Raw genomic sequence first — 14,165 nt, forward strand, 5'->3', positions numbered from 1 at the left:
TCATTTCAAAGGCTGATTATTGTTCAAAAGTAGAACAACGGTTAAGGCAGCATCTTAATTGCAGTTTTACCCTTAGCAACTTTAAGACGTGTGGACTTCAACTCCCAGAATTCCCCAACCCATGGCTGGCTGGAGAATTCTGGGAGTCGAAGTCCATGGGTCTTAAAATAGCCCAGGTTGGACACCCCTGGCCTAGATCCATTGAAGTTGGCCTCTAATTGTGGAGGAGACCTCCCCTCCTTCTCTGCCTAGATTTTGTGGGCCCCTCTTGCAGGCTTCTATTTGGTGCCCTGTTGCTCTGTTTTAAAATAAAATTAAGATTTTTGCATAAAGTTGAACTTGTTTTGCAAGAGGGGAATCTATTGTCGTGGCAATAGTTTTGTCAGTGTTCAACCAGCCAGGATAATATGTGTTTTTGCCCTTTGTTTTATTTTAATTCACTGCTTTTTTCAATGTTTTTGTTTTGTCTCCATTTAATTTTTTTCTTTTGCATTTTAAATGGTTAAAGTAAAAAAAAAAAAAAGATAAAGTGGCATAAAGTTTATATCCCTGCCCTTGGATACATGGCTGACGGCTGATGCCAAGTTGGGTTTTACTCTGGTGCAAAGGCTCTGCGGCCCCTGTAACTTTCTTAAGGCAGGGGGGTTAACTTCAAGCAGCCTCTGTTGCCTTTCTTTTTCCTCCAGCGGGCTGGGTCTCTTTCAGTGACATTCCTGGGAAACGGCTCTCCCTGCATCATTCAGTTTGACCTGCGTGCAGAAAAATGAAAGCCAACACAGACTGGCCTTAAGATGTGTTACCCCTCTGCCTAGGATGCTACTGCATAATCTAGTGCAAAGAGCTGGCTGCTTCCCCTTCCCCACATCCCTCCTCTGTCCCCCATCAATCGATCGATCGATCAATCAATCAATGAATCAGAATAGGGCTGGAAGGGATCTGGGAGATCTAGTCCTAACCTCTGCTTGAGCATATGCACCAAGACAAATTCCTTGTTTGTCCAATCACACTTGGCCAATAAAAAGAATTCTGTTCTAGTCTATTGAGCAGGAAATATGATCCCATTTCAGACAAGTAGCTGTCCAATCTCTTCTTAAAAAACTTCAGTGATGGAGCATCTATAACTTCTGGTGGCAAGCTTTTTCACTGGCTAATTGTTCTAACTGTCAGGAAATTCCTCCTTAATTCTAGGCTGCTTCTCTCCTTGCTTAGTTTCCATTTGTTGCTTCTTGTCCTGCCTTCGGGTGCTTTGGAGAATAGCTTGACTCCCTCTTCTTGGTGGCAGCCTCCGAGATATTGGAAGGCTGCTATCATGTCTCCCCTAGTCCTTTTCATTAAACTAGACATACCCAGTTCCTGCAACCGTTCTTCGTATGTTTTAGCCTCCAGGCCTTTGATCACCTTAGTTGCTTCTTCTTTGCACTTTTTCCAAAGTCTCAACATCTTTTTTGTAATGTGGGAAGCAAAGCTGGATGCAGGATTCCAGGTGTGGCCTTACTAAGGCTTTATAAAGTGGTACTAAGTCTTAATACCTCCCTCTTTCTCCCATTGCCTTCCCCTCCCCTCCCCTCCCCATATACATACTGTGGAGCTGTGAAGATCAAGGCTGGAACTGCTTAAAAATCCCTTTAAAATCTCAGTTGGCGGATAGCAAGCATTGGCTGCAAAATGCAGCCCTTAATGAAAACATGTGTCCTTAAAACTGGTGGGTGTTTCCAAACAGTCCTTTGTGGGCATGCTGTGTGTGTGCGCGCGCGTGTGTGTGCGCATGCTGTAGTGCTAGTAAGTCTGCCTCCCCCCTTCCTGGCCTCTGATGGCAGAGCCTGCTCTGTGCTGCTGCTGCTGCTGCTGCTGCTGCTGCGTAGGAATTGTGTAAAGTTGGGGCATCCCTCAAAGCTGAGCTGCTGCTCTGTGGTGCGATGTGACTTTGTGGCTTGAAAAGGAATCCAGGGTGGTGACAGAGGCAGAACGTTGACAAAAGCTTTCACTAAAACTAGGAGCCCCCATTGTTTGGGTCGAGGTTTCTAAGGCTTCCAGGCCGATTTGGAGCACTTTCCCCAAGAGCCAAGTGGGTTGTAAGCCACACGGTGTGTGTGTGTGTGTGTGTGTCTGTTTGGTGACTTATGCTAAATTGCTGTGGGGAACCAGCAGGAAATGACCCTAAGGGCATCATCATGGAGGGGACTGCTATGCGGGTGAACCTGTTAGGCTTGTTTTGAGACAGCTGCGTAATTTGATTTATGTTAGCCCAGAATTCCATTTACAGGCAGTCCTTGACTCCCATTGGGTTTTTCTATAATAGATTTTTATTAGCTATAGCCCCTAGACTTTACTTACCGCTTCACAATGCTTCCCAGCCCCCTCTGAGCTGTTTACAGAGTCAGCCTATTGTCTTACAACAATCTGGGTCCTCGTTTTACCCACCTGGGAAGGATGGAGGGCTGAGTTAACCTTGAACCTGGTGAGACCCGAACTGCAGTCAGCTGGCAGTCAGCAGAAGTAGGCTCCAGTCCTGCACTCTAACCACTGTGCCACTGTGGCTCAAAGTATTAGTTTATCGAAGTATTAAATACGAAGAGTAATTCTAAAAAGGAATAGAAGTAAAAGGCACCAATTTCCAACTCTTTAGCACAGTAGAAAATAAACAACATTACAACCTCAACGTTTTACTTTTACACAACAGTGTGTGTGTATCCACACACAATTTCTATAGCAACAAACCTATCAGCAAAAACAAAATCAATGTTTCATTTTTTCCCCCATTGCAAGCCCAAAATCAGGAAGCAATTTCCAAATAGAAACAAAATGAAATATATTCTCTTCTTTGGATTAAAAAAAAAAGTCGATTTAACCATCTCTGCTTCTCCTTCTTTCCTAAGCGGAGTGTAAACCTTCTTTATCTGAACTTAATGGTTAATGGTGGCCTTCATTCTTTTTCTTCTATAGATTTGAATGTGACCTGTAGAAGACGCGAAGATGTCGCTTCACAACACCAGAGCCTCAGTGCTCCTGGCCTGGGTAAAGTAACCCTTCTTTATGGTCGAGAACCTTTTGGAGCAGGGATGGGCAAACTCAGGGCAACTTTACAAGCTTGTGGACTTCAATTCCCAGAATTCCTGAGCCAGCCAGAATGGCTGGCCCAGGAATTCTGGGAGTTGAAGTCCACTCATCTTAAAGTGACTGTCTGTGAGACGTGATGAGATGCAGGATACTTTTACGCCTGCCAGAATTGGCGGCTCTTCATGTTTATGATTTTAGGGTTTATTGGGTCATATTTAGCATGGAGAAATAGGATGTGGATCATCAGATATGGCAACCATGGACTAGAAATAGAAATAAATGCATTCTTTTCGCTAAACTGGGAGCTTTAAAAATGTCTTAATGTTTGAAAGCATTGAAACAGTTGGAAAAAAAGGCTTAAACCCTAACATTGTTTCTGGAAATGGGCCAGAATTTATGAGTCCCCGAAGAGGATTCCCTTCCCACATGTTTCTCCAGGGTAGTTTTTCCATCCAGCTTGTATCTTGGCAGTCTACCAGCTCCCTCAATGACCAGCGTTTCAGAGCGACGCCTGGCAGAATGGCCACATGGGTACTCTGTCCTGGCACGTGGCTGGCCTGCCAGCCTCTAACGTGGCTCTCCTTCTCCGCAGGTGAACAGCCTGAAGCTAGGCGATGCCGTCACTTCGTTGTCTCAGCTCCAGGATTGCAGCCTCTTCCTCAAGATCATCGGCAAAATGTAAGACAGATTCCGGCGTTCTTCCTGTAGGCTGTAGCACAAGAATTCCCAACCTCTAGCCCATGACCCAGGGCTGGGCTGCAGCTTGTTCAGAACCAGGCTGCAGAAGCAGTGGGCAAGCGCGCATATGCAGGTGCGCAGAGTTGCCTTTGTGAAAGCGGCACCCATGCGCGAAACCATCTCCTCTCTCTCCCCCCCCCCCCCACCAGCCAGTCTGCAAAGCCCAAAAGTTTGGGGAACTCTGCCGCAGATCTTGTTTGTTTAGGATGCTGCCGACCCATTCAGCTGTTCCTGAGCTGTGCAAAGACCTGATGGCTGTTTCTCCATCCCCACATCCAAATTTGATTAGGAAAAAAAAAAATAGAAGCCAGTCATTTAGAAAAAGAAACAGACATCAAGGTTGCAAGTGGTCCAGAGCAGTGTTTCTCAATCTTGGCAACTTTTAAGATATGTGGACTTCAATCCCCAGAATTCCCCAGTCAGCACATGCACTTCTGGGAGTTGAAGTCCACACAGGTTAAAAGTTGCCGAGGTTGAGAAACATTGATCCAGAGAACTTATTCAATTATATCTTCTTCCTCCCTCCCCCCCTCTCTTTTCCTCTCTTCCAGACATGGCACAGAAGAGGGGCAGGATGCTTCCCAGCAGAGTGTGGCAGAGAGGGTGACACAAGTCGTCAGCTTCCTTCAGAGTAAGTGCTTCCCTCAGTCGGAGGATGCTTCGGTGGTGGGAAATTTTATCCTGGCAGCAGCTACACACACACACACACACACACACACACACACACACACACACACACCATGCACAAAACAAACTTTGAAGCTTTATCCAGCAGAGGCTCTGAGCCTTTCAGCTGCGTGACCCTTCCTCTCCCGTCTTTTCTTCCAAGGCCCCTCCCAACCCTAAACTCTGATTCTAAGTGTGACAAACAGTGTAAGTCACTTTTCTCAGTGGCTCTTGTAACTTCAGACGGTCACTAAATGAACGGTTGTAAGTCGAGGACTAACCTGTGTAACAGCTGCACGGTGCTCAAACTGAAACCGGATTCAAACAGCAGCAGCTGTTTGTTCAAATCAAAAGTGGGCCAGCTGAGAAGTCTTTGGGCTGAATGTGGGGGGAGAGGCTGTGGGGTCAGGACCTGAGGTGGGTTCACTTATGCTTCGCCCACCTGTCTCCTTCTAGAAATCTGCAAGCACAAAGCCTCCCCGCACAGCCTGGTGTCTGAGGAGAAGCTCTTGGCAGCGGAAGAACTGGAGTTAGCCAAGGTAGGGCCAGCTCCTTGGTACTCGTGGCTTCCTGGTTTGGGGCCTGGACTGGCTTCCTGGGACGGGTTGAAGAAAGACTCAGTCTGGGGGGGAAAAGAGGCCCGGGGTATTGTTTTTACTTCTTGTGAGCTGCCCAGACTCATTTAGATGAAACTAATTATTATTGATTGTTGGTGGTAAGATACCCAAGCCCAAAACATCTCGTATAAGAGGGCTCTAAGACCAGACCTGTCAGGCATGAACAATCAGACCTCCTGGAGTAGAATTCAGGCTAACTGCTTCATTATGTTTTGCCTGTAATAGAGGAACCCGGTCTTGCAGATGTCCCTTGGGGACAATTCAGTAAAGCTCCAAAGAACTAAGGGAGTCAGCCCCAGCCCTTTTGGGATTCCACAATGATCCCAGGCTATCCCTGTGCTTGATCCCTCCTTCGTGATAGATTGGGTGTTTCCCAACAAGATCTGGCATTCACTGGAACTGTCCATGGAATAAAGGGGGAACCCCTGCAAAACAGCATCCCTATTCCCAATCCCCCAAATTGCTCCAGTGGGACATCTTTATTGTCTGTCAAAAATCACTGAGGGACCCAGAAAGCCAGGATGGATGCATCACCCCCATCCCGAGCCCTCCAGAGGTTATCCACAAGCGTGATCGTTGCCTTCCTAGACCGTTGCCTGGCCTGAACTCTGCTTGAAGAGGGTCCTGATATCCCTTCCTCCAGGGTCCTCTGGAGCCGGGCACCTTCTACCTGCTCAACCACCCCCTTGGGGGAAGTTGGAGACAGGAGAAGAGTTCTCCAAAATGGTCACATCCAAGGATGATCTCTTGAGTAGGGGTGCACCACCTCCTACTTGGAGTATAAGACACACTTTTTCCCCCACTAAAAGAGGATGAAAATTTTGGTGTGCCTTATACACCGAATGTAGCCCCACCCATCCACTGGCCCCCAACTCAGCCATTTTTGGCCTCTGCGCGTCATATTTTCGCACACAGTTTTAGACCTGTTCCAGGCTGTGGGGATCGCCACAGCACATCACCGCCTCTGTGCCTTGCATTTTTGGCCTCTGCGCATTGCATTTTTGGCGGTTCAAGGCGGCAGGGATTGGTGGCAATCTCTGCCACCTGGAACCGCCTGAAAATGCAGCATGCAGAGGCCAAAAACGCGTGCAGAGATGGTGATCAGCAGCGATGGGCTGTGGTGATCCCCGCATCCTGGAATGGGTCTAAAACGGAGCGTTCAGAGGCTGAAAACGTGAGGCATGGCTATGGTCTGTGTCAATCCCTGCAGCCTGGAACAGCTGATTGGGAGTATTCCGGGCGATCCACCCGCCAATCAGCTGCTCGTGCTGAATCAGGCTGAGATAATGTGCTGAAGCTGACCAGGCTGTTTGCTGCAAGGACGTTAGCCAGATGAATACCAATGGATGCTGGTAGGCAGAGGCAGAGGTTATTTTTTCTTGTTTTCCTCCACAAAAACTAATTTGCGTCTTATACTCCGGAGTGTCTTATACTCTGAAGAATACGGTAGCTAAAAGCAGCCCCTTAAGCAGAGCTTGGGCCCAGCCCCATGCTAGCTCCCAGGAGGCCTTGGCCAGCCAGGAGGGGCCTGAGTGCAGGTGGCCAAGCTCCCCGCCCATTTCCTCCTCAGGATGGATGGGTTCAAAGTCTTCCCAGGTGTCTTTGATCAGAAGCTTTCCAGAGGCATGTTGCCATCTCATGGAGCTTCTGACCCCCCTTGCTGGAGTTGGGGTGCTTCTGCTCTTCTCCAGAGGTGACCTCCAGGTGACTCTTTGCTCTGCTCTCTCGAGGTGGTGATGCTGCTCTTGTACTATGTTTCCATGAGCGATAAGATTCCTCGGGAGTGGACCACGCTCGAATACGACCTGCAGGTAAGGGAGAGCTCCTCCTGGGTTCCATTGGGAATCTGGTCAGCCAGCCAGGCGCCTCCTCATCATCTCATCGGCATCTGGGTTGCTAGGCTGCCTTTTGCCTCTGTGGACGACCCCTTTCGTTGCACCCTGCCAATTCGGCCTTCACTAACAACAGTTCATTTAGAGACTGTTAAAAGTTACAACGGAGCTGAAAAAAGTGAATTATGACCGTTTTTCACACATCTGACAGCATCTCCATGGTCACGTGATCAAAATTCGGATGCTCGGCAACTGACTCGTATTTATGACCGTCGCAGTGTCCCGGGGTCACATGATCCCCTTTGGCAACCTTCTGACCAGCAAAGTCAATGGGGAAGCCAGATTCACTTAACGATGGCGTTACTAACTGAACAACTGCAGTGAGCCATTTAACAACTGAAGTAGCAAGAAAGGTCATAAAACGGGGCAAAACTCACTTAACAACTGTCTCACTTAACAATGGAAATGTTGGGTTCAATTGAGGTTGTAAGTCGAGGACTGACTGTTTGGAGGAAAAAGTTTGAGAAAGACAACGGCCTATGAAAAAGGAGTTGAGTTCTAGCGGGAGTGGTGGGGGGGCATAGGCTTCATCTGATTTCCTTGGCTAATCCTTCTCTGGATAACTTGGAGGCCCCCTGTCCCCCCCCCCCTCTCATCCCCAGACGGAGATGGCCAAGTTCCTGAACTTCATGCTCTACAACGAAGACTGTCTCAGCGAAGATCTGGAGAACTTCCTCCAAAAGAAAAGTAAGTGCTGAGAAGGTTGTGGTGCTTTGACTGGGAACCCCGTGTTTACCGATGGAAAAGGATCTTTGTACCTCAAGGTTGGGGTTCTCTGAGCTGGGTGGTTTTCTTGCAGATGTTTCATGGCCCAGCTAGGTAACCTCATCAGTGCTAAAAGGGAGGGAGAGGAGGAGGAGAAGGGTTGGGTCCTTGGTGCTCTCTGAGCTGGGTGGTTTCCTTGTAGATGTTTCATGACCCAATTAGGTAATGACCAGAGCATGGATGCTGTTCCCTAGTTGGGTCATGAAACATCTGCAAGGAAACCCCCAATCAGAGAGCATCAAGGACCACACAAAATGGGGGTTGTAGTCCAGAATGTCTGGAGGCCACTAAGTTGAGAAGATTTGAGATGACTTCACTGTTGTGGAGATGCTACACCAGAGACGCCCATGATGGGTTTCCACATCAAGCTTCTCCCTGGTTCCCACTTTAGACTCCCAGCCTGATCATGATTTAATCCGGCTGACCCTTTATAGTTGGCAGTTTCTCTGTTTTTCTTCTTCTTTATTCCTGACCCTCTAAAGCTCCCTCTTGTTTGTCACTTTCTCCAAACCAAAGAAGTTCCTGGCGTCTTCTGCAGTGAGAGAATTCCTCTGGCTGCAAAACTGACTTTTTTGGAAACTTCTTAGCAGGGGAAAAAAACCAGTTGAACTGAAGGCTGAGCCTCTTCTTGCCTCTGTTTTGCTTCACGGCCTGCCTGCTCTCCTCTCTTCTCCTCTGCCCTCCAGTGCCAGCGTCCTCAAGTACCTCCAGTGCCAGCTCAGAAGAGGTCACCCCACCCAAACGAGGGGTGCCTTTCTTGAAACTACACAAGATCGCATCTTCTTCCAGCATGAATAAGTAAGAGGTGGTTTTCTTCCGAGGCCTGATGGGCATGTTTGTCGCTTCACTCCACTCCACCTTATTATTTTATTTTATTTATTTTATTTTATTTATTTTATTTATTTTATTTATTTTATTTATTTTATTTTATTTTATTTATTTTATTTTATTTTATTTTATTTTATTATTTTATTTTATTTTAATTTAATTTAATTTAATTTAATTTATTATTGTATTGTATTGTATTTTATTTTATTATTTTATTTTAATTTAATTTATTTATTTATTTATTTTATTATTGTATTGTATTTTATTGTATTTTAGGTTTTTTTTTTATTGTATTGTATTTTATTTTAGTTTTTTTATTTTTATTTTTAATTCAAAGTGGCAAAAATCTCCAACACCTCTTCCTCCTCCTATGTTCCCTACAACAACAATCCTGCCAAGCGTGTGGGGCTGAGAGGGAGGGACAGGCCCAAAGTCCCCTAGCTGGTTTTTGTGCCAAGACAGGACTAGAACTTCCCTTTTCCTGATGATCAACCCAGAGTCACCCAGCTGGCTTGCATACTTAAGGTGGGGCTAGAATTCCCAGTCTCCTAGTTTCTAGCCTGCTGCCTTAACCACTAGACCAAGCTGGCTCTCAAAAGGTCGCAAAAGGGGATCTCATGACCCCGGGACACTACGACCGTCATAACTGTGAGTCACTTGTTAGGTATCCAAATCTAAATCATGTGACCCTTTAATGGTCAAAAGTCACTTTTTTCAGTTGTCACTTTGAACAGTCACTAAGCGAGGTGTTGTAAGTCAAGGATACCCCATGCCTCTTCCGACAATGGCTGCCCAATCCTTTCTTAAAAAGAGAATTTTAACCTGCTGCTTCTTTTCCTGGGCAGGCTGCTCCCTGGCTCCGCTTCCTCCTCCTCCTCCTCCTCGTCTCCCATGGGGGAGATCATGCAGACCCCCCAGTTCCAGATGCGGAGGCTGAAGAAGCTGCTGGAAGCCGAGCGAGAGAACCGCGACGAGCTGGAGCACGAATTGGCCGAGAACCGGAAGCTCATCGACGAGAAAGGTGAGTGGGGAGCGGGGAGAGTGGAGACCCCCTAAGCAGCCCACCTTCAAGAGACTGCAAAGCCCCTGCGGTGGCAGAGCAGGATGGGACCTGGGCCATTCCTGGCAACAGTTTTATTTCCCCCCCCCTTTTTATATATATATATATGTGTGTGTGTGTCTGCTTACATGCCTGCTGCCTGGTTAAAAGGCCCAGCAAAGTCCCCTTGGCCTTCCAAGGGAGTCCAGGAGGTGGGAAAAGGGGATCGCATGACAAATACCTGCCGGCTGCCAGGTGCCTGGATTTTGATCCCAGGGGGTCATCATGGTGATGAGGATGCCGTGGTCGTAACTGTGAGGACTAGTAGGAAGTCACTTTGCTCAGTGCCATTGTAACTTGGAACAGTTGTCAATGAATGGTTTTAAGTGGAAGACCGCCTGTGCGACTTTTATTATAAACCTTCATTATAAGTCTGGCTGAGGCGTTCACTCCCCTCACTCTCCTTTGACTTGGGCCCAGCCCCCCCTTTCGGCTGACCCTTCACTGTGAGCCTCCTTCCGGCCTTCCCAGGCCATTCTCTCTGCCATCTTTGTTTTTATTTTACTTCCTAGTTTAGTTTAGGTATTTTTATTTTATTTCATTTTATGTTTTGTTTCTTTTTTACTTTTTTTTAATTTACTTTTTTTTTTATTTTACTTGACCTTTTGAAAATACCGTATTTTTCAGAGTATAAGACGTACCTTTTTCCCCCAAAAAAGAGGGTGAAAATCTGGGTGCGTCTTATACTCCATATGTAGCCCTGCCAAATTTCTCAAAGGGAGGTTTCAGAGGCTGAAAAAAGCCTCAGAAATGAAGCTTCAGAAAAGAAGCCCCCAAACAGAGCTTCAGAGGCTTTTTTTCTGAAGCTCTTTTTCGGAGGCTTTCAGAGGCAGGAATTTTTTTTTTTTTTTTTCTGAAATGGAGTTTCAGAAGTTTCAGAGGCAGGAAAAAAAGCAAGGCACAGAACTCACAACCAAGGAAAGGAACCTGTTGCTAAAATTCACCTCTGGGAACAGCTGATTGGAGGCCGATCCACCTGCCAATCAGCTTTTTTCTTATTTTCCTCCCCAAAAACTAAGGTGCGTCTTATACTCAGAAAAATACAGTACTTTAATTTTATTATTTAATTTTATTTGTTTTTTGTTTTGTTTTTTATTTTATTTTTATTATTTATTTTATTTTACTTTACTTTTATTTAATTTTCATTTAATTTTAATTTTTTATTTTATCATTCTACTTATTTTTTTCTTTAATTTATTATTTTATTTATTTAATATATTTATTATTTTATTTTTGTTTCTTTATTTATTCTATAACCACCCATCTTCACAATCGACTCTGGGCCGCTCACAGTTCAGAAACATACACTACAATTAAAACCTTAAAAACATTTTAAAACAATAAACATAGTGAAAACATTTTTTTTTAAAAAAGCATTAAACATATCTAATTTGCAGCTTTGCAAATTCACCCCTCCGGTCATCCAGTGGGGTTAGAATTGCATTGGATTCTGAGGAACAGTCGCCATTTTGCCTTTTCTCGTTGAGGGAAAGTTGAGTGGACCATCCCGGAATGGCTCCGCCCGGCAGGTCGTCCGAATGGCCGCCTCTCAGGTTCTGAGGAGGGTTTTGTGCTCTTTTTGCGTAGATACGCGAATCCTGATGATGAAGCAGCGGATCGACCGCCTCACCCTCCTGCAGGAACGGCAGGCGGCTGCGGACCATCTGGAGCCCAAGGAGATGGAGGAGCTCCGGGACAAGAATGAAAGGTCCGTCCTAGCTTTTTGTATGGCCTTGGGGAGCCTGGATGTAGCAGAATAACAGAGCTGGAAGGGACCCTGGAGGTCTTCTAGTCCAACCCCCTGCTCAAGCAGGAGACCCTAGATCCAGGTTGGATCCTGCAACATTATCCTGGGACACGTATATTCGCCTTCATTTTGAGACAAATGGCTATCCGGTCTCTTCTTCAAAACCTCCAGTAATGGAGCACCCACAACCTCTGGTGGCAAGCTGTTCCACCGGTTAATTGTCCTCACCGTTAGGAATGTTCTCCTTAGTTCTAGGTTGCTTCTCCCTTTGATTAGTTTCCAACCATTGTTTCTTGTCCTGCCTCAGTTGCTTTGGAGAATAAGTTGACTCCCTCTTCTTTGGGGCAGCCCCTCAAATACTGGAAGGCTGCTATCATGTCACCCCTGGTCCTTCTCTTCATTAAACCGGACATACCCAGTTCCTGCAACCGTTCTTCGTATGTTTCAGCCTCCAGGCCCCTGATCATCTTTGTTGCTCTTCTCTGCACTCTTTCTAGAGTCCCAACATCTATTTTATATCGTAGCAACCAAAACTAGAGGCAGTATTCCAAGTGTGTTGGTTGATGAATTACCTTTACCTAATCCCACCCCTCCCCACCACCACCATGTGTCTGCTCCTTTTCCATCTTCTGTTAATGATTTTATCTGTTCTGTTATCTTATAATCAATGATTTTAATGTTTTTAAATTGTTTTTATGATGTTAGTCACCCAGAGTTGTTGGTAGTGAGATGGGTGGCAAGTATATTTCACAATAAGCAAATCAGCAAATAAACAAACAAATAAATTTGGGGAGAGGACCTGCACCTGGGTCTTGGAAGGAATGAATGAATGATCGAATGAATGAATGAATGAATGAATGAATGAATGAATGAATGAATTTGGGGAGAGCCCCTGCAGCCGGCTCTTGGAATAAATAAGTAAGTAAATGAATAAATAAATTTGGGGAGAGCACCTGCAGCCAGTTCTTGGAATGAATGAATGAATGAGCAAGCAAATAAATAAGCAAGTAAATAAATGAATAATTTTGGGGAGAGCCCCTGCAGCCAGCTCTCGGAATGAATAAATAAATTTGGGGAGCCAGTTCTTGGAACGAAGGAAGGAACAAACGAATGACTAAGTAGATAAGCCAATAAGTAAACAAAATAAATTTGGGGAGAGCCCCCGCAGCTGGCTCTCGGAATGCTCCAGAGTCCGATCCTGCTGCCCGTCTCCTTCCTCTGATGGTCCCCCTCCTCCCCCTCTTCCCTGGCAGCCTCCTCCTCCGCCTGCATGAGACCCTGAAGCAGTGCCAGGATCTGAAGACGGAGAAGGGGCAGATGGACCGGAAGATCAACCAGCTCTCCGAGGAGAATGGAGAACTCACTTTCCGGGTACGAGGGTGGCAGAGTCTGGGTTTTAGAATTTGGGGGGGGGAGAGAAAGGAGGAGGTCCTAGAGCCAAGGGGCTCTGAGGGGTGGGGTGGGGGGAAGGACACTTGGCATTCCATATCCTCCGGGCAGAAGACCTGGCAGCCTTTTGCCAAAAGGAAAAGGGGCAGAGGGTCCAACCGAAGCCTCTCCTGTCTTCTCTCTCAGCTCCGAGAGTTCGCCCGCACCTTGACGGAGCTTCAGGAAGCCATGAACGAAATGTGCGAAGGGCAGGACAAGTCCCTGAAGGAATGGGAGGAGCGGAGGAGTCGCCTGGAAGCAGAGCTCCACAGGGCCCTGAGCGAGAAGGTCAGCAAGAGATGAACAGGCCCACTTGGGAGGGGGAATATACCCCCCGTTTGTTGTGGCCTATCAGCGGCCTGTGCAGCTGGTAGCTGATTCCGACAGCGAGGAGGCTGGTATGGTGCTACGCCAGCAGCCTGAGCAGCTGGCGCTCGAGTCAGACAATGAGGAGGCTGGAGAAGATGTGGTGCCAGAGGCAGGGATTCAGCCAGGGCCTTCAGAACCTCCAGAAGCTCCTTTAAGTGAAGAGGACAAAGAAGAGGAGCCTCTTTTTGATGCACGGGTGTGCAGAGCTTCCAAAAGGCAGGAATAGCTCCTCAGGAGGAGGTCTCCTCGAGAGTAAGGCTTGGGGCTAATTGGCCACTCCCCTAGCCTATTTAAGGAATGACAACAACTGAGGCAATTTGCAGGAAACAACTTCGTTCATATTCCTTTGCGTATTGACTCCAGAATCGTTTGATTTGGCTCTTGTTTTTCTCTTGTCAGTTTTCATGCAAATTGCTTCTGGGCATTTGGCCAACCACAGTAAGATTACGGTTATCTGAAAGACTACCTCAGAATTGAGTTATTATTCTTTGGATTCTTGTCGGCTGTTAATGAAGTTAAATTAACAGCCCTTGTTCAGAAAAGACTGATTTAAACTGTACTTGTGTTCGAACAACTACTAAGAAAGCTCATTAGTAGTCCTTAATTAGTAAACTAAGGTTTGCACGGACTTTGTGTGTGCTGCGTTCTTTGGGGTCCGTAGCTGGGGCAGAGCACCGTTCTGGCCCCCAGGGCACCTGGCTGGCTTCTCATCGAGACCAGGGCAGGTTGATCCTGGAGACGCAACCGCCAGTTTCTGAAGCGAAAGGTTGCACTGTGTGTCGTTTAATTTTATCATTTATACCAGTCCGTCCCCCCCGACCTTTTGGGCACCAGGGACCGGTTCCGTGGAGAGAGGTTTTTCCATGGACCGGAGTGGGGGGGCTGGTTTCTTGTGCTGCCTGCAGCCTATGAATGGGGCTTCGCTTGTTTGTGCGGCCCGGTTGCTGGGCTGCTGCGGA

General features: G+C 46.7%; 1 protein-coding gene across 4 annotated transcripts in view; it reads left to right on the forward strand.

Annotated features, from left to right (window-relative positions):
- Positions 1-14,165, forward strand: part of NUMA1 (nuclear mitotic apparatus protein 1) — a 47,251-nt gene that overhangs the window by 14,082 nt on the left and 19,004 nt on the right. For all 4 annotated transcript variants that reach the window (XM_070943048.1, XM_070943051.1, XM_070943049.1 and 1 more), the window contains exons 2-12: positions 2,944-3,015; positions 3,650-3,735; positions 4,347-4,426; positions 4,918-5,000; positions 6,809-6,889; positions 7,573-7,657; positions 8,422-8,533; positions 9,409-9,584; positions 11,250-11,370; positions 12,663-12,780; positions 12,985-13,125. In XM_070943048.1, coding sequence (XP_070799149.1) covers positions 2,974-3,015; positions 3,650-3,735; positions 4,347-4,426; positions 4,918-5,000; positions 6,809-6,889; positions 7,573-7,657; positions 8,422-8,533; positions 9,409-9,584; positions 11,250-11,370; positions 12,663-12,780; positions 12,985-13,125 — 1,125 coding nt within the window. In that variant the 5' untranslated portion in view covers positions 2,944-2,973. The remainder of the gene's footprint in view (positions 1-2,943; positions 3,016-3,649; positions 3,736-4,346; positions 4,427-4,917; positions 5,001-6,808; positions 6,890-7,572; positions 7,658-8,421; positions 8,534-9,408; positions 9,585-11,249; positions 11,371-12,662; positions 12,781-12,984; positions 13,126-14,165) is intronic.

The sequence above is a fragment of the Pituophis catenifer genome, unplaced genomic scaffold (assembly GCF_029215685.1).
Source record: "Pituophis catenifer annectens isolate HBS135680 unplaced genomic scaffold, rPitCat1.0.hap2 SCAF_4, whole genome shotgun sequence".
Classification (NCBI taxonomy): Eukaryota; Metazoa; Chordata; class Lepidosauria; order Squamata; family Colubridae; genus Pituophis; species Pituophis catenifer.